Consider the following 23,049-nt stretch of genomic DNA (forward strand, 5'->3'; position numbering starts at 1 on the left):
CACCATCCCTATGCTCCCTGTAGCCAAGTTCTACATGAAAAAGCTCCAGTGGTTTCTAAAGTCAGTTTGGCTTCAGTATTGTCATCCATTAGATTTTCTAGTCCCTCTTCCATGTCTCAAACTAACTTCAGTGGTGGATTCATCAGTTGTCCCTAAACCAAGGCCTCCCTTTTCAACCAAATGACAAAAAGCTAGTTAAGAATTAACAGGAAAACAAACTCACCACGAGAAAAAAAAAAATTTTACAACTATTAAATAGAAAATAAAACAGTAAAAATAAGATTGAGTGCTTTCGTCCATTTCATTACAGACTTAAAAATCAAAACTGATTTAAAATGCTCCGTTCTAATTTTATTTTACTATCATTTTCCTGTTAATTCTGGTACTAGTTTTTTGCTGTTTGGTTTTGGTTCAGTTATTAGTTATTTTGGGGTGATGTCTTCCTTTTCAACCTCCAGTTCCCTTCCGGGATCTTGTCATAGATGACTTGCACATGGGATGGGAGGGACCTCCTTCGGTCCTCTAATGGTGAAGGGCCTTGCATTGTCTCAGAGCTCTTTTGCTGGCTCTCTTCCTTCCAGGACCCCACAAGATTTTCTCAGACAATACCACTGATGCATGTCCGTAAGCGGGGGGTGTGCAGTGTTGTCTCATGCAGATCAGCCCTTCAGGTTTGGGAACTACACTTTCCCTCCCCTTACTCTCATTCCCAATGTCCTGTGTAAGATAAAACAAGATGTTTCCAAAATCTTGCTGGTGACTCTCTTTTGTCCCAAACAGCATTGGTTCCCTCTTTTGTATCTTACCAGGGGTGATCATCGTAAGTTACCTTACAGGGTGGACTTGCTCATACAAGACAAGGGATCTCTCAATCATCCCCACCTGTTCACTCTTCAGCTGACATTGTGGGTGATAGGTGTCTGTAGGGGATCAGAATCCTTTTTTTCTGAGGATGTACTTCAGGTCCTACAGGAGGCTTGAAAAACAGACTGCTAGAAAATCCTACTTATCAAAATGGAAGAGGATTTCTATTTGGTGTCTTGTAACCTCGATCTACTACTGTGGATGTTCCTTTTGTTCACTCTGTGAATTGCTTAATGCTGGGTTGACATATCCTTAGGGTAAGGCCCACCTTTCACCTATATCTGCTTGTCTTCCTTGCGACTCCTCCTTTTGCTTCTAGATTGTTCTTGGAAAACTGTTCTTTTGGCCCTTACTTATGGCTGTCCCTCCTTTTTTAGTTTTCCATAAGGACATGGTGTCCCTTCGTACTAATTCTGTTTTTATGCCCAAAGTGGTTAATGAGCTGTCTACTAATCAGTCTATTCATTTGGCCACTTTTTTCCCCTTCTCCACAGCCTGCTACTTACAAGGATGTTCTTCATTCCACATTGCTGCAGTCCTAACTATTGGGTAGTCCGCTGTCCAGTCGGCCCGAATACCAAAGTATATGGCTGACGTCGGTCAGGGCACATTAGACTGACGTCAGTACGTCAGGGTACTAATGCGCATGACCGACGTCATATCCTGTCTTTTTTGCCGCATGGTCCGATGCAGAAGCAATTTTGCGAGTGCAGGTTGGCGTTCTGAAAGTTTCTGAAGTCAGAGTTTCAGACCGAATCAAAGTTGGCGAAGTACCCCGTTGGGGAATATTTTGGTTTTTTCTTGCCTCAGTATTTAACCGGATGTCAGAAAAAGTGAATAACTGTATTTCTTGTGGGAAACAGATACCTCATAGGGATTACCATACTTTGTGTATACCTTGTTTAGGGCCTGAGCACGACGTTGTTGGATGCCGCTCTTGTGCTAGATTTAACAAACGCACTATTAAGAGAAGGTTAGACTGTGCCAGGTTAGTTTTTGGGAAGCGTTGTAATTATAAAATGCCGTCGGAGGCTCCGCGCCCGCTTGCCAAAAGCGCAAGGACAAAGCAGCAAAGCCTAGAGTGGAAGAACCGACAGTCTCAGACGTCGGATCTTTAGAAGGCTCAGTGGAGCCGGAGGTTTTGACAGGTGTTTCTTTGGAGTCTCAGGGAGAGACTTTACTGTTACAGGATGTATCCTCGCAGGAAGTAGGCCAGGCTGAGGGGGCTTCGCAGGTGGCTGTTCTTCGCTCTCTTCCTAAGGTGGTTAGAGCCTCCCCTTCTGTTTCCAAGGCTTCTTTGAGAGGCAGGCCAAGTTTAACTTCAGTGGGGTTTCTCCTAGTGCTTCAGGGTCTTTGCCTAAGAAACATATGCTTAAAATGGCAGAGGATTTGATTACTATGATTAGAGGTTCTATGCCCCTCCTGATAAGAGACCTAGGGTGGAACCTGAGTTTGAGAGTTTTGAGCAATGTTCGAGGCTTCTGAGTCTTGGCTGAAGACTTGCAGGAGTATCCTCCTTATTCTGATTCTGATGTGGATGATTCTACTCCTTCAGCTTCTCCTCCTGAGGATTTTTCATTTTCAGAGACTCTGCATTCCATGAGGGAGCATTTTAAATGGGAAGGTCAAGATTTCTCTGATTCCAGGAAGAGGCTTAGGGAATTCTTGTTTTACCCCAGCATAGGCCTTTAGCTATACCTCCTGTTCTGAATGTGGTGGAAGATGTTTTTGCAGAGGCTTCCCTCAATCCTGATTCTTTGCCTCCTGCCCCAGTTAAACCGGATAGGTACTATAGGGTGCCTGAAGCTCATAAGTATCTTTTAAGAGTCCTAGGGCAGACCCGAAACTCTCTCTCAGGGGCCTAAAGGTGTGAAGGCCTCTGTTGTTAAAAATCCTGTTCCTCCTGATAGAGGCAAGGGCTTTGGATAGATGGGGAAAGAAAGTGTATACTTCTTCCACTTTAGCCATGAGGGCGTTGAATTGTCAGTTTCACATGTTAAAATATCAGAATTATCTCCTTTCACAATTGAAATCTAAGGTGGATGCTCTGGCAGAAGGTATTGAGTGTAAAGAGTTGCAGGATTTAGTTCATGTGTCTGAACAGGTGGGTAAACATTCCTTGCAGTGTGGTTTTGATGCTGTGCAGGCCTCCTCGAGGGTGGCTGCCACTGGTTCTGTTCTTCGTAGGCATGCCTGGTTGAGAGATCAGAATTTAGCTGAGCATGTTAAAACAAGGATTTTGGATGCTCCTTTGCAGTCTGATGTGTTGTTTGGTTCGCCTGTGGAAGCAGTCTTAAAGAAAATGGAGGACAAGGCTAAGTCTATGCAAACTGTTAAGGATTTTTGCAGGTGCAGCCTCCAAGTTTAGTAGAAATTGGCCTACTAAGGGATGGACTTATCCTGCTTATGATTCCCAGTCTAGGGGTAGGTCTAGACGTGGTAGGGGCAGAGCTCAAGGTTCTTTTAGGCCTAGGACAGGAGTTCCCCTGCTCAGACTTCTGGTGAGGGCAGGGGTCAGTCCTTTCGTAAGCAGACCCAATGACCTGCCTTTTCAGCTGCCAGTACATTCTCGCCTGGCAGCACCTTTGGGAGGAAGGCTGTCTCTTTTCAAAGAAAATTGGGATTTAATTACCCAAGACAGATGGGTTCTGGATATCATTCACCACGGTTACAGGTTTTATTTCCATACCATGCCTCCTTTCAAAGGCATGCCAGACATTCCTCCTCTACAAAGACAAGAGGCTCACAAGCAAATTTCTCTGTTGCTCCACATAGGGGCCATTCAGCCAGTTCCTGTGCCAGAAAGGGGCCTAGGATTTTATTCTCGCCTGTTCCTAGTACCGAAGAAGGGGAACACGTGGAGGCCAATTTTGGATTTATCTATCCTCAACACTTATCTGGACATTCCCAAGTTCAAAATGTTGACGTTACAACAGCTTTTACCTCTGCTGGGCAAGGATCACTGGATGGTAACTTTAGATCTCAAGGAAGCTTACCTTCATGTGCCTATAAGACTAAGTTGCAGGAAGTATCTGCGTTTCGAGCTGGAAATTCTCATTATCAGTTCTCTGCATTGCCCTTTGGCTTATCCACTGCCCAGAGTATTCACAAAGGTTCTGGCTCCAGTGATAGCTTACTTCAGGCTAAAAGGAATTCAAATCTATCCTTACTTGGACGACTGCCTGATTCTAGCTCAAGAAAAGGAAGACCTTCTACAGCATTTGGATTATGTCATAGCAGTGCTAAGATGCCTAGGTATTCTGTGAACGAAATAAAGTCCAGTCTAGTACCCTCTCAAGACATGTGCTTTCTGGGTGTGAGACTGAATACAGCAGCCCAGATGGCCTTTTTAACCCCGGACAAACAAAAGAATCTTTCCAGTTACTTCCATCAACTATCTCTTCAGTCCGGGCTGACTGCAAGGACAGTCCTTCAAGCCTTAGGGTTCATGGCATCTTGTATTCTGGTGCTTCCCAATGCCAAACTGCATATGAGGAAGCTGCAATGGTATCTCAAAATGTATGGACACAGCACTGCCAGGATTTGGACACTGTCATTCAAATAATACCTTGCATTCAAAAGGAATTTTTGTGGTGGGCTCAGGAATGTCACCTAAACAAGGGACTCTCTGTGACCCGGCCAGAGGCGAGTCAGATTCTAACGACAGATGCCTCAGACATTGCTTGGGGAGCTCATCTAACTGGAAAGTGGATACAAGACAAGTGGCCTGCCAGACTACAGCATCTACATATCAACATGAAAGAGATGTTAGCAGTCCAGTTTGCATTAATGGCTTTCATGGAGTTACTTCTTCCAGGGCAGGTGTTGATTCTAACAGACAACACAACTGTCATGTGGTACATCAACAAACAAGGGGGAACACATTCTTACCCATTGTGCAGGCAAGCAATGATTTTATGGGAGACTGCGCTCAGCTTGCAACTAACTCTTCAGGCAAGGTTTCTGCCGGGAGCACAGAACTCCTTAGCAGATGTGTTAAGCAGACAAATCATGGATCCCCACGAGTGGAAACTGGATCTTCATGTATTTCAAAATTGACAGTGTCATGGGGAACTCCAGACATAGATCTGTTCGCTTCTCCACTAAACCACCAGCTGCCAAAGTTTTGCACAAAGAGGTTTCATCACACAGCTTGGAAAGTGGATGCTCTTTCTTTCAGTTGGAAAAATCTTCATGTGTATGCTTTTCCACCTCTGCCTCTTCTCCCAAAGGTGCTTCTAAAGGTCAGACAAGACAAGCCAAGGATGATTTTAATAGCTCCAGATTGGCCTCGCAGCACTGGTACCCATTACTGAGGAGTCTGGTAAGGAAGCCTCCATGGCCTTTACCCTTGATTCCACACCTGTTGTCTCAGAGGGACGGTCACCTGCTCAATGTCAAGCTTCAATCTCTTCATCTAACAGCCTGGCATATTCTGTTTTGAAAGACAGCAGGTCTCAACTTCCTCAACAAGTTTTAAATGTGATTATGGAAGCCAGAAGACCTAGTACAAGGAAAGTGTACGCAGAAAAATGGAAGAGATTTTTATTTTGGAGTGCAGCAAACAATTTGGAGATTTCTGAGCCTAATTTGAGTGTGGCTCTTCAATATCTTACTGAGTTATTGGACAAAGGTTTGTCTTTCTCTTCCATTAAGATTCATGCTGCAGCAATTTCAGCTCACTATGATTGTGACCCACCATTGTTTTCGCATCCTTTGTTCAAGCAATTTCTTAGAGGGGCAAAGTATATAAGACCCCCACGTAGAGCTCCTACTCCTGCTTGGGATCTCAATTTTGTGTTGGAGAAACTTATTCTACAACCTTTTGAGCCTGCGGCTACTGCTGAATTGAAATATTTGTCATGGAAGACTGCTTTTTTGTTGGCCATTACTTCTGCAAGAAGGGTATCTGAGTTGCAGGCCCTTATGGCAGTAGAGCCTTTTTGATTTTTCATAAGGATAGGGTATCTTTACGCACTAATCCTTCCTTTATGCCTAAGGTGGTTTCTAGTGTGGCTTTAAACCAAACTATTCATTTGCCTACTTTTTATGCAGATCCCCAAAATAAAGGGGAAAAGATTTTGCACACTTTAGATGTACACAGGCAATTGCGTTATTATTTGAGCAGGACTAAGGATTTTAGGCAGTCTCAGCAGTTGTTTGTTTCTTTTGCTTTGGGTTCGCAGGGCAAGCCTGTGTCAAAACAAACTATTTCTAGGTGGATTGGGTTTTGCATTGCATTTTGTTATTCCCATCATGGCAAGGAGATTCCAGCTGGAATTAGGCCTCATTCCACTAGGGCTACTGCCACTTCTACAGCATTTCTAAGTAGGTTGGCCACTAAGGATATTTTGGAGGCAGCTACTTGGAGTTCAGTGCATACTTTCTCTAAGCATTATCACCTTCCTCTCTACTCTAAGTCTAGGGCTGGTTTTGCCACAGCTATTTTGCAAGGCATGTTGTCAGTTCCTGCTTCCTTATGATTTGCCAGCCTCTCTTACCTCTGCTTTGGGATTCTACCCAATAGTTAGGACTGCAGCAATGTGGAATGAAGAACATAGTACAGTTTTGTACCTACCATAAATGTAGATGTTCGAGGATCCACATTGCTGCAGTCCAATTTACCCTCCCTCCTTCCCCTCTGTGTTTAAGGGTGGTTGTGTAGGTGAGGTTATATTCTGGTAATTTTGTATATATTGTACATATTTTTGGTGCAGGTATGTTTGGAATTTTTGGTTTTGGCCTTAGCTTTTCAGGGTCTTCTGACATCTGGGGCAAGAAAAGACTGAGGATATGACGTCGGTCATGCGCATTAGTACCCTGACGTACTGACGTCAGTCTAATGCGCCCTGACCGACGTCAGCCATATACTTTGGTATTCGGGCCGACTGGACAGCGGACTACCCAATAGTTAGGACTGCAGCAATGTGGATCCTCGAACATCTACATTTATGGTAGGTACAAAACTGTACTTTTTGCACACTTGGATATGCATAGACAGCCGAAATATTTGGATAAGACTAAAGCTTTTCATAAATCTGAATAGTTCTGTTTCTTTTCATCCTAGGTCCTTGGGTTTGGCTGTTTCCAAGCATTCCATTTTTTTAATTGGATATCTAAACCCATTTCTTTTTGCTATTTTCATGGAAAGAGCCTTCCTTCTGTTAAGACTCTTTCTACTAGGGCTTTGGCTTTTTCTGGTGCTTTTTTCAAGGGTTTACCAATTCTATTCTAGAGGCAGTGACCCTGGACTTGTACTGCTTGGTAAAGATATGCACAAAAGTTAGATGTGATATCCAAGGCCAGAACTGGCTTTCCAGGGCCATTCTTCATGGCTTTCTAGAGGGTTCTGCTGGCCCTTTCTCTCCTCCCAGTCTTCCTGAGCTGTTGTACTCTCCCTATTGTAAAAGAATACTGCAACAGTGATATGGAGGGATATAGCACAGTTGTGCAAGATCTTACCATAACAGTCTGTCTTCCTCATCACTGTTGCAGTATGTGCTCCCTCCCCCTGGTCCTTTTTCCTCCTGGATGTGCTTGCTACCTACTAGTATCCTTGGACTGTCATTCCTACTGGGGCATTTCAGTTCTCAGGGTGGTACATCCAGATGTCACCTTTATGCCCTATGCTGTGCATGGGGTGCATATGTGTGCCATACGGTGTACCCTTGCAACCTAAAAGCTTTTGTATACTGGCCGTATTTTGGGCTGCCCTTGGCACGGAATCCCTATTGTAAAGAATACTTGCAACAGTGAAGAGGAGGACATGTATACTCTTTATGGTAAGACCTTTCACAACTGTGCTTTTCTGTCTCCATATATTATTTTGGTCTTTATTTACCACCAAGGGCTTTCACAGTCTCTCTCCCTGGTCATAGCCTTTTGCAGACTCCATGATTTTCGGATATTTCTCTATTTAGGTGTCTCTTTTATTCAAGCCCTGTGTAAATAGCTGCTTCTGATGGATCTCCAGTTCACTATGCTCCTTCGCAGGGTGGTTTTCACTCTCTTAAAGTAGATTCTTACCCCTTCACAGGACCACATTTTCTTGAGTGCAAGAATCAGACCCTATTAATAATGGCTTTTCTTCCTCCTCTAATGATCCTCTCTCAAAGACTTCCAGTCCCTTTTTCCTTTCAGGTGATTTCAGTGGTACCTCTGGGCAGTTTAGCTGTAGCACTGTCATCCTCTGGATCTTCTTGCCCCCCCCCCCCCCCCCACACACACACACACACCTTTTCTCAAATAAGAGTTTGTATGGTGGAGTTAACAGATTTCTCTAAATCCAGTTCTTCCATTACAGGTTCTCTCCACCACCCAGGTGCTGTTTACAGATGCTTCCTCCAACAGTGTCATGGTCCATGGGGGTCTATTGTGCCTAGCTGGTAAAAGACCATAACATCAGAGATTCTCTGCTTTTAGCTTTTCAGGTTGCATTCTCTCTGGGATCAGTTTGGGATTTTGCTTTTTGCTATCATTGGACTCTGTAGGTGATTTATGTTCCCTCTGAGCACAATCTGGTGGCAGACAATCTGAGCAGATTCAGGGCAGACCCTCATGGGTAAATGATTCACAGGGAGGTTTTTCGTGGACATTGGGGGGGTATTCCTCAAGTAGATCTTTATGCCCCCCCTTTGAACATAAGACTTCCAAAGTTCCGTTGCAGAGTGCATATGTCACTTTCCGCATATGTGTCAAAGAACCAGATCCTTGTAAGTGCTGACAGCATTGTAGGGAAATGGGGGGTAGCTCTGGAAACTAGCCAGATGTCTGACTCACCTGCAGCTGAGTTAATTTGCAAAGACTGCAACAGTGACCATACTAGTACATTCACTGTTAAAGTAAGTGCCTCGCACACCTGTACTTTCCCAGGAAATGAGAGCTGTATAACTCATTTGATTTACTGCAGCAAGAGTTGGTTGAGCTGGGAGTGGGAGCCTTTATAATAACACTTGAGTTTAGTGTCTTAAGCCTAACTCCCTTTTTTGTAGGTGGCCAGTTACCTGCCAATAAGGCAATTTAATGAGCAGAGTGAGTCTGTTGTGGCCGTACAACTATGCTTTTGTAGATGTCACGCAATCTGTGAACAAGACTGTCCCTCCCAACAGGATGGGCAAGTTGGTATTAAACACTTGGTCTCCATCTTCCAGCAGCCATGCTTGCTGATCAACCACAAGTTGCTTGGGTCATTAGAGTATACTATTTGGTTCCCTGTTAGGGATATATTTTAGCTTAAAGGGACGGCCACATAAACAGTTGCTTGTTCCCTTGTCTCTAGGTATAGAAGAAAGTGCTCTTAAAAAGATGGCCTTGAAGTGACAGGGCAAGTCAAAGGGGGTCTTGTGAGCAATTATAGAAAGCATCATCTTCCCCTCTCCCTCCCCTAACTTGAGCACACCCCATCAGTCAGGGAGAGACTTGTTCATCAAGAGCAGCTGGATGTTTACCTCAAATGGGTGCTAGACATGATATGCTATATATATATATACAAGATCAAATCCATTCCATTTCGCAATGAAACCCTCACTGCCAGCAAAATAACTGGAATTCACTTCCCTTGCTTGAGCTACTCTAGCCCAAGGGGGGTCATAGAGATAATCCCACAAGGAAGCAAATCAAGTTTTGTTTCTAACTTTTTCTTACTCCAGAAAAGGGTTCTACGTTTCAAAGCAGAATGTTCAAGCTGCAGTCTCTCCATTTTCTAATGTGACAGGTTTCTTGCTTTGTCTAGGACCAGGTAAGCCTGTCGGTATTAAGGACATATTGGCTGTGCTAGTAGCCTTCAAAATCTTCAAGCTGACCTGGAAGCCAGGAGTTCTGCATATTCTTCTTTCTCCATCTGCCTACCAACTATCAAGCTCTCACTGATCAGACTTGAGCCCATCCCTTCCCTGTAGGTAGAGGGCATCTTTCCAGATTCTTGAAGACGAGAGCCATCTTAGGAGGTGTCATCTAGGCAACCATCTGAGAGATGGTGCTCTTGCAGGCCTATTTATTTAACCCAACATTTACTCCCTTGTAGCTAAACTTAACCTTTTTTTTTTGTGAAATATTTATTTTACCTGGGCCAAGCCTGAATTTGGTCATTATTGATGAGTACACTATCGTTGAAAACAAATATAAATTAAACCAAACCCCCATTCCCGGCACCTGCACTCAAGCAAATACCAGCTGTGCCCCTATGTCATCCATATGTGTGCTCCTTTACAAACTGCTGACAAAGGCAACCCATCACTGGCTTGGATAGTTTCATCCATTCCTACCTGAGATGTGGCCCCTACTCATGATTTGCTTCATTTAATGAAGCAACTAGGTGTAACTGGACAAAGGCCCCCCCAACCCTCTCTAAGGGGAAACCACTACTCAAACTGTGGTTGTTCAGACTGTAGTCAAGGATTCATCTTTCTGTGCCACTAGAAAAACTCCATAATCCTGCATCTGTAATGCTACAATCTCATGATATGTAAACTGGGTGGAACTTTTGTTCCTTTGCAGGCTAGCCATACAGGTCCGAGTCTTAGCTTTTCAATTCAGATGATGCAGACCTTCAAGGGGAGCCAGATGGACTCTTAGGATGTTCAACACAATGTTAGTATTCTATGTGGGAATCCTTAATGTTTTAAATGCCACGTGCTGAAGCTAAGGAAACTAAGTGTGCTGTCTGTTCTGTCCCTTAAGGATTTAGACTGAACTTGGACTGGGGCCATTTATTTCAGTTACCATGCTAGGACACAGTTGTTGGTAGCCATTCAGACAAGATCTATCTATACTCTCCTGGCACAGAGGTGCAGTTCAGGTGACAATTTGATTAGGAGCTTGGGTTTTGGAGGGACTGGATGTGGAGGATGAAATCAAGAGGCTACAGTTGGCTTGCCTCTTCTGTGGCAAGGGAGGGAAGTCTACTTTGCTCCTTGGGTGACACCTAGACTGAGCACTGGGTGCAGCACCCACTGAGCACAAGCCTGCAGAGAACACCCTTCACTCAGCAAGGTATCAGCAGATGGGTAAAGGTGCACTTGTTGCCTGTGATCCACAGTGCAAGGTGAGCTCTAGAGAACAGCTGTATGGGAGTCCAGAATGTCTGTCAGACTAGCCCTCCTTTACTTCCCATGTCCCTCCTCTCTGAGTAACTAAATGGCTGATGCAGCCATTTCGTTCCCTGCTTGCAGGGCTTTGTCTCCTGCGTTAGTTTGCATGGCTCCTGCTTTGAGAGGAACAAATGGGTTGATAAGCTGAAGGAATTGGGAGAAATTGGGCAAGACCCTGGGGATGAAAAGTGAGGGCTGATCTCATTTTTTTAGCAGTGTGAGCCAACTGTTGGGATAATGGAGGAGACCAAATTGTGCTGATAACATGTATGCTCTGGCAAGCTCCCAGAAACGAGCGTTTCCACTGCAGCAGTACTTCACACGTACAGTGTAAAGCATAAAGATGAGGTCAGATTTACCATCCTTAGAACTTCTTTGCCATCAGCCTGAATGCCATCTTCAATCATCGGTCTGAATGGTCGCTTTATTAGTTCACCAAGCAATTTTCAGGTAAGTCCCCTTTTGAGGTTTTATTTTTTTTCCTTTTTTGTTGCTTGTGGGATTCATGTCATACAGAAAGGGTACATGCCAGTGCAGGAGATAGATTTCCCCATAAAGGCCTTCATGACCAGTGTTTATTTTGTCCAGTCATTTCCCACGAGGATACTTCCTGTGCTATTTGCCAGGCTTTTGCTCTGAAGACTGAGTAGTCAGTTTTCCTCTTTGGCCATATATTTAGAAAATCAATGTCTTAAGCTTTTGGCAAAAACTATGGAAGAAACTTCCCGCACAGTGGGTCAGCTGTCTGCAAAGAAGGCCAAGAATGCTAGGTCTTATTCCTTGGCTGGGCCACCTCCACCAGATGTGTGTTGAAGCTGTTGAAAGCCTGGAAGATCACCTGGCTCCTGGAATTGATTTCTCTGCAGTGACCACTTCGGAGGCTGATATGGATCCAGCTTCATGCACATCCCTGGAGGCCTTACAGACGTCCACTTTGGATTTTTAGGGGGACCGCGGCTGATTATTACTGAAGGGCCTAGGGGTGTTCCTCAGATTTTGGTGAGGAAGGAGGTACCGACCTACAGTTAGTGTTTTTCAGGGTTTGAGAATTCTAAGTTTTACAAGGCTGATGTCCCTTTAAAGAAATGAAAAACTAAACCAGTTTCTCTTGCTCCTAAGGACCCTCAGTGAATGGCAGAATTTCACTCCCTCATTTGTTTAGTGCCGTTATGGCTTTGAACTCTCCTGAAGGAGTTTCTGTTCCAACCCACTCCATCCCCCTTTTCTACTCCTCTAAAGAGGCCTATGAACATAATTCCTCACAGGAGGAGGAATCCCTTGCCTATTCTTCCCAGATTCCTTCTCCCTCAGACTATGGTTCTGAGGAACAGGAGTCAACTAGTCCTGACCCTCCTTTTGAGATTTGTTTTGGGGACACAGTTTTCCAGAATGATGGAAATTTTTAAAAATGTGATTGTGCCAAGGTGTATATGAGGTTCAGAAGAAGAGGTATTACCAGCTTTTGCAAAGGACACTCTCAGACCACTTGCTGTTCCTCCTGTCCTGGCTGCTTTGTTTGGGTGCCTTTTCTACTGCATCTTGGCATCCTGATTATCTCCTGCCCCCCCCCCCCAAAATGGGCTTTATAAGGTGCCTGTTTGCAAATTCCTTTAAGTGCCCATCAGCTGACCCTTCTGTGGTCTCTGTGGCATCTGACAAGCCATCTAAGTTACTGCCTTTTACAAAGTTGCTTCCTTTTACAAAGTTGCTTCCTTTTGATAAGGACAGTGGAACTTTGGAAAGACTTGATAAGGTTTATACATCTGCTACCCTTGCTTCTAGGACTGGCAATTATCAGGCCCATATGACCAAATATATTTTGGCTTTTCTATCTCATGCATGTCAGGTTATTTCTGGCCATCTTGAATCTGAGGGGGAAGACTCTCTCCTTAAGGACCTCTTCTCGGGTGGCTTGCCACTCTGTTAAATGCAGTTATGATGCAGCAGGTGCCTTTTCTACACCTGCTGCTTTTGGCTCTGTGCTGAAGAGATGTTCCTGGCTTTGGCTTCAACCTTTGCCTAATGAGATTAAGGCTAAGTTGATGACTGCTCCTCTGGATAACAAGCATTTGTTTGCTGCTGCTGATTTAAGTCCCTCCAAGATAAAGGGATTGTGTTACAAGATTTAAAATATATTTTTCTCCTGTACCAAAATTCCTAAGTAATTACCCTAATAAGCAGGTCTTTGTTCAGCCATTCTCACCGTCCCCCCCCCCCCCAAAAAAAGTAAAACTGGTGGTAGAAGGACTCCTCCTGCTGAGGCTACCCAGACTCCTGTAGCTCACAAATCTCCTTTTCCTGACAAACCAGGTGCTGTCTGGCTATCCTGTACTTTAAAGCCACATTCCTTTCTCCATCTTTTCCGATCTCTTCCTGTTTGGTTAAAGATTACTCAAAATTCCTGGGTTCTTTCCACCATTTGCCAAGGGTATTAAATGATCTGGGAATCTCCTCCTTTTCATCGGCATTCCTCAGTCCCCTCCGTAAAATTTGCTTTTTTTCTTCAGATGTTTCAGGGTCTCTTGACTCCGGGAAGTATTCAAGAAGTTCCAGTCTATCAAGTGGGGGGGGGGGGGGTTATCCCAAAATGTTCTTGGTCCTCTGGAAAGATGGCACTTGGAAACGCATTCTGGATCTCGCAACTAAACACCTTTCTGAAGGTCCTTTCCTTTCAGATGTTTCCTCTGCTGCTTCCTCAGGCTTTTCAAGTTTTTCTGGACCTCAAGGATGCTTATCTTCTAACCCTATTCATCCCCCTTTCAGGAAAATGTTTGTTGCTTCCTGGCATTTTCAGTTCTCTGTTTTGCCCTTTGACCTCTCTACTGCCCTAAGGGTATTTGCCAAATGCCCGAGATTGCTTTTTGCAGGCTACGGTGGTTGCAGGTCTTTCCCTACTTAGATGACCTACTTTTTCAGGCATACTTTCCAGAGATTCTACTACAGCATCTTCATTTTACCATTTTTCTCTTACAAAGGCTGGGGTTCACTATAAATTTCCAAAAGTCCTTTCTAATCCCTTCACATGATCATGTGTTCCTGGGATGCAGGATCCAGACTGTTCCAGTGCTGGCATCCTTGTCTTCTTCCCAAGGCCTTTAACAATCATTGCTGCCTTTCAATCCCTTTTTCCCCTGGTCTCAGTTTATAGCCAGGGAATTTCTAAGAGCTTTGGGTTTCATGGCCTCCACCATTCCTATGCTTCCTCTAGCCAAATTCCACATAAGGAAAGCTTCAGTGGTTTCTAAAGTCAGTTTGGCTTCAGCGCACTTGCCTTCTAGAGTTTAGTCCCTCTTCAGTGCCTCAAGCTAGAAATTCATGGGTGGATTAGATGGTTGTCACTCAATCCAGGGCTTCCTTTTCACCCTCCACTCCCCTCTCCAGAGCTATTCAGACTCTTCAGATGTGGGCTGGGGGCCTTCCTTTGGCTCACTAGAAGTGCAGGTCCTCTGGTCGCTTCAACAAAAGACCACATCAATGTCAGAGATGAGAGCTCTTCTGCTGGCTCTTCAGGTATTTCATCTGTCTTCATTCCAAGTGCCCTCAAGATGCTAACAGACAATACTGCAATGATGTATGATGAAAAGCAAGGGGATGATCTCATCTCCTGTGCAGGTTAGTACTTAAAGTATGGGAGCTTAGCTGTTCAGTACCAAGCGACTCTTCAGGCAGTTTACATTTCCTCAGGTCAGAATGTTGTGGCAGACTCACTGAGCAGGTCCATATCAAATCCCACAAGTGGATGCTTTACAGGGATGTGATTATTGACATTGTCCACCAGGGGGTACTCTTCAAGTAAATATATTTGTCTCCCCTCTGAACAAATTCCCCTCTCGTGCCAAAGGTCCATGTCCTCAGGTCTGGAAGGAGATTATTCTTTATGCCTTTCCTCCCCTTCCTGTCATTCCAAATGTCCTGTTCAAGTTGAAGCAGGATGCTCCCAAAATCTTCCTGGATGACTGCCTTTTGACCCAGACAGCATTGGTTCCCTCTTCTGCATTTAGCCAAGGACAATCATCACAAGTTACCTCATAGGGTGGACCTACCCGCATAAAATAAAGGCTCTCTCATCCATCCCAACCTGTCCACTCTGCAGCTGACACTTTGGGTGATAGGATTTTGATTCCTTATCGACACCTTTTTTCTGAGGATGTGCTTTGGGTCCTGCAGGAGGCCAGGAAACCCACTACTAGGAAATACTACTCCTCTGAATGGAAGAAGTTTTCTATTTGGTCTTTCTTATGACCTGGATCCACTTTCTGTGGATGTTCCTTTGGTTCTTTGTGTGAATTGCTCAATGCTGGGTTGGCCTTTTCTTTTGTTAAGGCCCCTTGTCAGCCATTTCTGCTTATCTGCGTTTAGCACCCCCTTTTGCCTCTAGATTTGAAGCTAAATTTCTTGGGCGTCCTACATATTAGACCTCCCAGGAAGCCTGTCCCCCCTTCCTGTGACCTTTAATTTTGTTTTGGCAAAATTGACTAAGGCTCCTTTTGAGCCTGTTGCTTCAGCTTCTTTGCAGCATTAGAAGATTGTTCTTTTGTTGGCCCTTACTTCTGCCAGACAGGTGCCTGATCTTCAAGCTCTTATGGCTGTTGCCCCTTTTTTTAGTTTTCCATTAGGACAGTGTCCCTTCAACCTAATACTACTTTTATGCCCAAAATGGTAAATGAGTTAGTTTGTTTGTCCACTTTATTCATTTCTCACAATCTGTTGGTGAGAAGGTTTTGAACAGTTTAAATGTGCATAGACAACTCAAACTTATTTGGATAAGACGAAAGCTCTTCACAAATGTGGTTAGTGTTTTGTTTCCTTTCACCCTCTATCTTTTGGATTGGCTGTTTCCAAGCAAACTATTTCTTGGATATCTAAGGCCATTTATTTTTTCTGTTTTCCATGGCAAGAGACTTATTTCCTTATAAAGCTCATTATACTAGTGCTGTGGCTCCTGGTGTTTTTTTTTTTTTTTTTTTTTTTTTAAAGGTTTAGGTACTAACTCCATTCTTGAGGCAGCCACCTGGACTTCTGTGCACTTTTTCCAAACACTACAAGTTGGATGTGATAATCCAGGGCTAGGACTGGTTTTGCTCTTCTGGTTCTTCCTCCTTTCTCTCTCCTTCATGAGGTTTTGTACACACTATTGTAATACTGCAACAGTGAAATGGAAGGACCTAGTATAGTTGTGTAAAATCTTATCACGACTGTATGTCCCTGTTGCAGTATTCACTTCCTCCTCCCCCTGGTTCATTTCCCTTTTTAATGTACTTGGTACCTCTCTAATCTTCAGACTGGCATTCTTACTGGGACTCTCATTTCTGAGGATGGTACATCTGGCGTCATCTTTGCCCTACTCTGTATGCATGGAGGATACATGTGATGTACGGCCTACGCTTGGCAAACTAAATAGTTGGTAAACTGGCTTGATGTCGGGACACCCTTGGCAGAGGATCCCTGTTGTAATACTGCAACAGTTAAGAGGACATCTGTTCTGGTATGGGTTTGCACAGCTTTACTTTATGGTATACCTATACTTGAGGCTACACAGCATTCTCTGTACATTTAGTCATGGGCATATCTGTCTTCTATATTACCAAGTTATACTGCATAAGCATTGCTAAGGAGATTCTTTGTAACTGCTTAGAAGCCCTATGTTATCCATGAGTTATAGAGAATGACACTGCTTGAAATTAGCTTTGACCTACTTTGATAACCTGCAAAGGCCCCTTACAAATCAGAGGCCAAGATAACCCTGCACTGCTATCAGTTTAGGACAAGTGTGAATTTACATTTCAACACCTGTCTTGACAGTACAGTTAATTCTGATTGTGAAGACACATGAGAAGTACAATTTTTATGCAAGGTTGCTGGCCATAATGGTGAATGAATACTGTATACCAATTTATAAAAGCACTTATGAAGTTTTGGCAAACTGTTGTGCGTTATCCACCTTAATTGGTCTTGATTCTAAAAAATGTAGCGCTATTAAAATTAATTGTTTACTGTAACATTTACATCTGTACTCTCGACTGCTGCAAATGCCTTCTACTGTACCTTGAAGGTAAGCAACTCCTTGCCATTTCACAGTTGATAATTTTGTCTCTGCATCAGTTTAAGGGCAAATCACTTGTCATAGTCTTTATGTAATGTGTTATTGGCAGTACCCTTGTTTGCCCTGTAACTTACTCTGGTGATTGTCTATTTTCTCTCGTTGCTGGTATTCAGCATCACTAACTCGGACAATAGATCTTGTGTTATGTGCTCTGTGCAAAATGTTTTTTCTGCAATCATAATGCAACAATCTGTTAAAAGCTTTGATCCAGCACATCAAAAATATATACAATTGTATTTATTATAGGTAAATGTACCATCAAATCAAAGTACAGTGAGAAGTGTTTCAAGCTCTAGCAATAGTACTGTGGGAAGTGTTTCGCAAAATTACAGCAAACCACCATCTTCAGCTCGCAAGGTTAGTAGCTTTCTAGTAAATAAGCTTTTCCTTGATTTGTTTTGGTGCAAATGCTTTTCTTTTTTTGATAGAGTAGCAAGACATTGCAAGTGTTTGCGTTCTTGTTGAAGACTTGTTGATGTTCTTCGTGTTTCACTGTTGCAGTCATCACATTTGGGTTATCTGTCTGCAGGAAGCCCTCAGCCGACCTGAATACCAGAGTCTTGGGATTTCTGCATCGGATGCTGTCGCTTCTTCCATGAAGTCAGGTCATCAGGGGTATAAAACATGCAGCCGATGCCATTACATCAGTCTTTCTTTCCTGTGCGGTGCCCGAAGCAGAAGCAGTTTGCAAGTGCTGGTCGGCAGTCTCCTGAAATTTTCATTTCGAGTTTCAGACCTGAAGTCTTCTAACAGATAAGTACCCAGTTAGGGATCCTTTTTTTCTTGCTCTAACCGATGTCAGAAAAAATAATTGTGTTGCCTGTAGAAAGCAAATACCTCAGAGATTTTCATTCTTACTGAGTCACCTGTTTAGGCCCAGACCACGACGTCCCTCGCTGTCAGTTTTGTGCCTTGTTCAACGCCCGAACTATTCGTCAGGCTATTTTTGTAGCTAAATACTTTCGGTGTATGGAGATCCGAGAGCCAAATGGCTTCGTTAAGTCATCCAACTACCAGTCTTCCAAAAAAAGTAAGGATAAAGATGGAGACAGACTGCATAGGTCCAAAACTGCTGATGACGCTTCCGTTAAGCTAGTCTGCAGTCCACCAGTACTCGGTGAGGCACTTTCGCAGCCCCTGATACCCACTTCTACAGATTCGCAGGCCTCTACCGAGACCCATTCGGAGTCTGGTATGCCTCGAGATGCTTCTTAGACTATGGATCCTGCAGTTTTCTACCTTGGATGGGTCTGGAGCCACTGTGCAGGCACTGGCTTCTGAGGGTGTATTCAGGCCTACCAATTTTCATATTAAACCGACTTTGTTTCAAGCCAAAAATACAGAATTCCTCAGGCCTAATGTTCGCACTATACCTAGGAAACCGACAACCAAAGCACATTCTCAGGCCTACATGCCTAAAAAACAAATTAGAATGGCTGAAGACCTTCAGCCTTCCCCCTCTGAGACCTAGAACTGATTTTCCTTCTGATTCTTCTGATCAGGAGTCTGATATCTCTGTTCCTTCTGACTACAAGGACATACCCTTATCTACCTATAAGGATTTTGATGCAGAGGATTCCATTTCCTCTGCTTCCCCTCCAGAAGATTTTTCTTTTGGTGAAACCTTGCATACCATTAGGGAGCATTTCTGCTGGGAAACCCAGGACTATTCTCAGTCCAAAAGGAGAGAGACTGGGAATTTTTAAACCTGCCTCAGCACAGGCCTCTAGCTATCCCTCCTGTTCTGGAGATTGTAGATGTTTTCTTGGAATCCAGCCTTACCCTGGATACTTTGCCTCAGCTCCTAGGAAACTTGACTGGTACTAGAGAGTACCAGACTCTCTCAAATTCCTTTTCAAGAATCCTACTGCGGTTCCAGAGACCAATTCTCAAGGACCTAAAGGCATTAAGGCTACTACTGCCAATCATCCTACCCCTTCTGACAGGGATTCTAGGGCTTTAGACAGATGGGGTAAGAAGGTATACACTTCTGCTACTCTGGCCATTAGAGCTTTAAATTACCAGTTTCATATGTTAAAGTATCAGCAGCATATTGTGGGGCTAATTAAACAGAAAATGATGTTGACTCTTGACTGTGCAGAACACAAAGATTTACAAGAGTTGATGCATTCTGCTGACCAAGTTGGTAAACATACTTTGCAGTGTGGTTTTGATGCTTTAGAAGCATCTTGCAGGGCTGCTGTCACTGTATCTGTACTTAAAAGGCATGCTTGGCTTAAGGAACAAAACTTGCCGGATCATGTAAAAGCAAAATTACTGGATGCACCCTTAAACCAAGAGCACCTATTTGGCAGTAAAGCATAAGTCCTCAAAAGAATGGAGGAAAAAGCTAAATCTATGCAAACTGTTAGATTTCTTACAGGTACAGCCACCCAGATTAAGTTGGCATTGGCCTTCAAAGAACTGGTCCTTTCCAGTCCCTTCCAGGCCTTCAGTCCCAACCCAGGGGCAGCAGACCACCAAGACTTCAGTGTCAGGTCATGCACAGATCTAAGCAGTGGGGTGCTCCCACTTCCAAAGCAGGGAGTAGTAAGCCACCCCCCTATGGTAAAATTGCACAATGACTTATCCTTAACTCCTCCAAGCCTTGCTCAACTACTTGCACCTTTAGGAGGAAAGCTTGCCCTGCATGCAAAAAATTGGGAATACATTACCCAAGACAAATGTCTCCCTAGGATCCAGATTCCACTTCCACTCACTCCCAACCCTAAGTGGATGGCCAGACCCCCCCCCCCAAACCAGTGGGAGGAGGCCCAAAAGCAAGTGTACTCTCTCTCTTCTCAGCATCAAGGCTGTTCAACCTGTCCCAGCAGAACAAAGGGGGACAAGGTTTTTATTCAAGACTGTTTCTGGTTCCCAGAAAAGAAAACTCCTGGCATCCTATCCTGGATCTGTCTATTCTGATCACCTTTCTGGTTGTTCCAAAATTCAAGATGCTAGCTCTCTAACAGTTGCTTCCTATGCTAGCCAAGGATTCCTGGCTGGCAACCCTAGAATTAAAAGAAGCTTATCTGCACATCCCTACAAGGGAATCTTGCAGGAAATACCTATGCTTCAGGGCAGGCTCTATGCACTGTTCTGTGCATTTTCCTTTGGCTTATCTACTGCACCCAGAGTATTCACCAAGTGCCTAGCTCCAGCCATTGTATTTTGCAAGCAGAGAAGTATTTAGATTTACCCATACTTGGATGATTGCCTGATTCAGACGGAAAGTCAGGACTTGCTATTACAGCACCTGGCATTTGTAAAGAGACTTCTAACCTCACTGGGGTTACACCATCAATGAAAAGAAATCACACCTAGCACCCTGCCAACAGATTGTATTCCTGGGAGCAAGCTTGAACACAACTTCCCAGATGGCATTCCTCACTCGAGAGAAATTTGCTAACCTACTTCAACCTACTGGCCACAAAAAGCTATCTGCAAGAAAATACTGCAAGCTCTGGGGTTCATGGCCTCTTACATTCTGTTAATTCCATATGCAAGACTGCATATGAGGTAACTTCAATGGTATCTAAAAAGTCTACGATGTCAACATTCTCAGGACCTGGAAACAATAATTCCTATCATTCCTTGTCTAAGAGCAGAGTTCCTTTGGTGAGCAGAGGCCTGCAACCACAACAAAGAACTCTTTCACTCTACCCCCTGCCGCCCAAACCCTAACAACAGACTCATCAGACTATGCATGGGGGCTTACATGGCAGGGCAGTGCATTCAGGGCAAATGGAACCCAAAGCAGATGCACCTGCATATCAATCAAAAAGAAATGTTAGCTGTACAGAATGCTCTGACAGCCTTCAAAGGCCTTATTCTTCCAGGACAACTATTGGTAAAGACAAGACAATACCACAGTTATGAGGTACATAAGCAAGGGGTAACCCATTCCTACCCACTCTGCAGACTAGCCATGGCTCTGTTGAACACAGCCTTGAGCAACTAAGTGCACCTACAAGCTCAATTCCTGCCAGGCAAACTAAATTCACTGGCAAATGACTTGAGCAGAAATCTCATGGACCCACACAATTGGAAACTGGAACCCAAAATATTTAAGCTTTTGAGGAACAGATGGGGAGACTCCAGAGGTGGACCTGTTTGCCTCCCCTCAGAACTATTAATTGAACAAATACTGCACCAGAACTTACCACAGTCGAGCTTGGAAAGTGGATGCCCTGTCCTTTACTTGGGAAAGCCTCTCAGTCTATGCCTTTCATCCTCTGCCTCTCCTCTCGAAGGTTCTACTAAAGATCAAGCAGGATAAGCCAAGGACAATCCTGATTGCACCAGACTGGCCATGCCAGTACTGGTACCCTCTTCTGCACAGTCTGACAGTGCTACAACCATGGCACCTGCCTCAGACTCCTTCCCTACTGTCCCAGCAGGAGGGCCAGATTCTGCACCCTCAGCTTCAAACCCTGAACCTTGCAGCCTGGCTAAATCCCTTGAGCTCACCTCTAGCAACCCCCCAGTAAGCAGGTGCTGGAGGTCATTCTTGAACCAAGGAGGCCTAGAACTAGAAAATCCTATTCAGAAATGTGGAAAAGATACTGTTCCTAGAGCCAGTCTCAAGGGATGGGCACAATGGTGCTCAGCTTACCTCGTATATTAATTACTTAACAGAAATGCTCCACAAGGGCCTATCCTTCTCTTCAATTAAGATTCATGCCTCACCCATCTCAGCTCATGGGCACAATGGTGCTCAGCTTACCTCGTATATTAATTACTTAACAGAAATGCTCCACAAGGGCCTATCCTTCTCTTCAATTAAGATTCATGCCTCACCCATCTCAGCTCATTTTAATACTGAGCCCACCCCTCTTCTCTCATCCTCTGGTAAAACAGTTCCTTAGAGGGGCCAAAAATTTAAGACCCCCCCCCCCCCCAGTAGAGCTCCCACTCCAGCCTGGGACCTTAACTTTGTATTGGCAAAACGTACTCTTCCCCCTTTGAACCAGCTGCTTATAGCAAAGTTGAAATTCCTCTCTTGGAAAACAGCCTTACTTCTAGCCATCACTTCAGGAACCCTTCATCATCTTCCATGCGGACAGGGTTTCCCTCAGAACTAGCCCATCTTTTATGCCTTAGGTGGTGTCTAGTGTGGCTTTAAACCAGTCCATTTCTTTGCCTACTTTTTTTTCCCTAATCCTCAGAATAAAGGGGAAATAATGCTGCATTCTCTGGACGTGCACAGGACAGCTTAGATTCTGTTTGGACAGGACTAAGTCTCTCAGAAAATCTGACCAGTTGCTAGTCAGCTTTGCTGCAGGGGCAGAGGGGAAGGCCATTTCGAAGCAAACCATTTCCAAATGGATAGCACACTGCATCCATTTCTGCTACAAGTACCATGGAAAACCTACCCCACAGGGGGATAAGAACACATTCCACTAGGGCTGCATCTACCTCTACAGCCTTTCTCAGAGGATTCCCTACCAGGGACATCCTGGAAGCTGCAACCTGGAGTTCTGTACATACTTTCACCAAGCATTACCACTTGCCTATCTTTTCTAAATCCAGAGCTCGATTTGCCACAGCAGTCTTACAGGGCCTGATTGCCAGCCCTAATGCTTCTTAATTTACCTCCACCCTTCATTAGCTTTGAGAATCTACACAAATGTGATGACTGCAACAGTGAAACATGATGAAACAGTGCAGTTGTGTACACTTACCATAAATGTAGGTGTTAGTGTATTTACTGTTGCAGTCCTTGTTGCCCTCCCTCCAGCCCCCTCATTGCCTTGTTTTCTCCTGTCCTTTTTTGGTTTGGCATATCTTATGCTATGTGTATTTGCTTTTTGCTGGGGGTGTTCCACACCATATAATTGCTTCCCATTGTGGGGGCACCTGACATCTGGGGCAAGAAAAACTGATGTAATGGTGTCGGCTGCATGTTTTATACCCCTGACGACCTGACGTCATGAAATAAGAGAGCATCTGAGACAGAAATCCCAAGACTCTGGTATTCAGGCTGGCTGAGGG

At 44.2% G+C, this 23,049-nt stretch overlaps 1 protein-coding gene across 2 annotated transcripts in view; it reads left to right on the forward strand.

Annotated features, from left to right (window-relative positions):
• LOC122793263 (protein regulator of cytokinesis 1-like) overlaps positions 1 to 23,049 on the forward strand; it is a 1,295,879-nt gene that overhangs the window by 1,110,283 nt on the left and 162,547 nt on the right. For both annotated transcript variants that reach the window (XM_044061121.1, XM_044061122.1), the window contains exon 12: positions 17,302 to 17,412. In XM_044061121.1, the coding sequence (XP_043917056.1) occupies positions 17,302 to 17,412 (111 nt within the window). The remainder of the gene's footprint in view (positions 1 to 17,301; positions 17,413 to 23,049) is intronic.

This window comes from Protopterus annectens, chromosome 2.part0, assembly GCF_019279795.1.
Source record: "Protopterus annectens isolate FY-2018-M chromosome 2.part0, PAN1.0, whole genome shotgun sequence".
In the NCBI taxonomy this organism is placed as follows: domain Eukaryota; kingdom Metazoa; phylum Chordata; order Ceratodontiformes; family Protopteridae; genus Protopterus; species Protopterus annectens.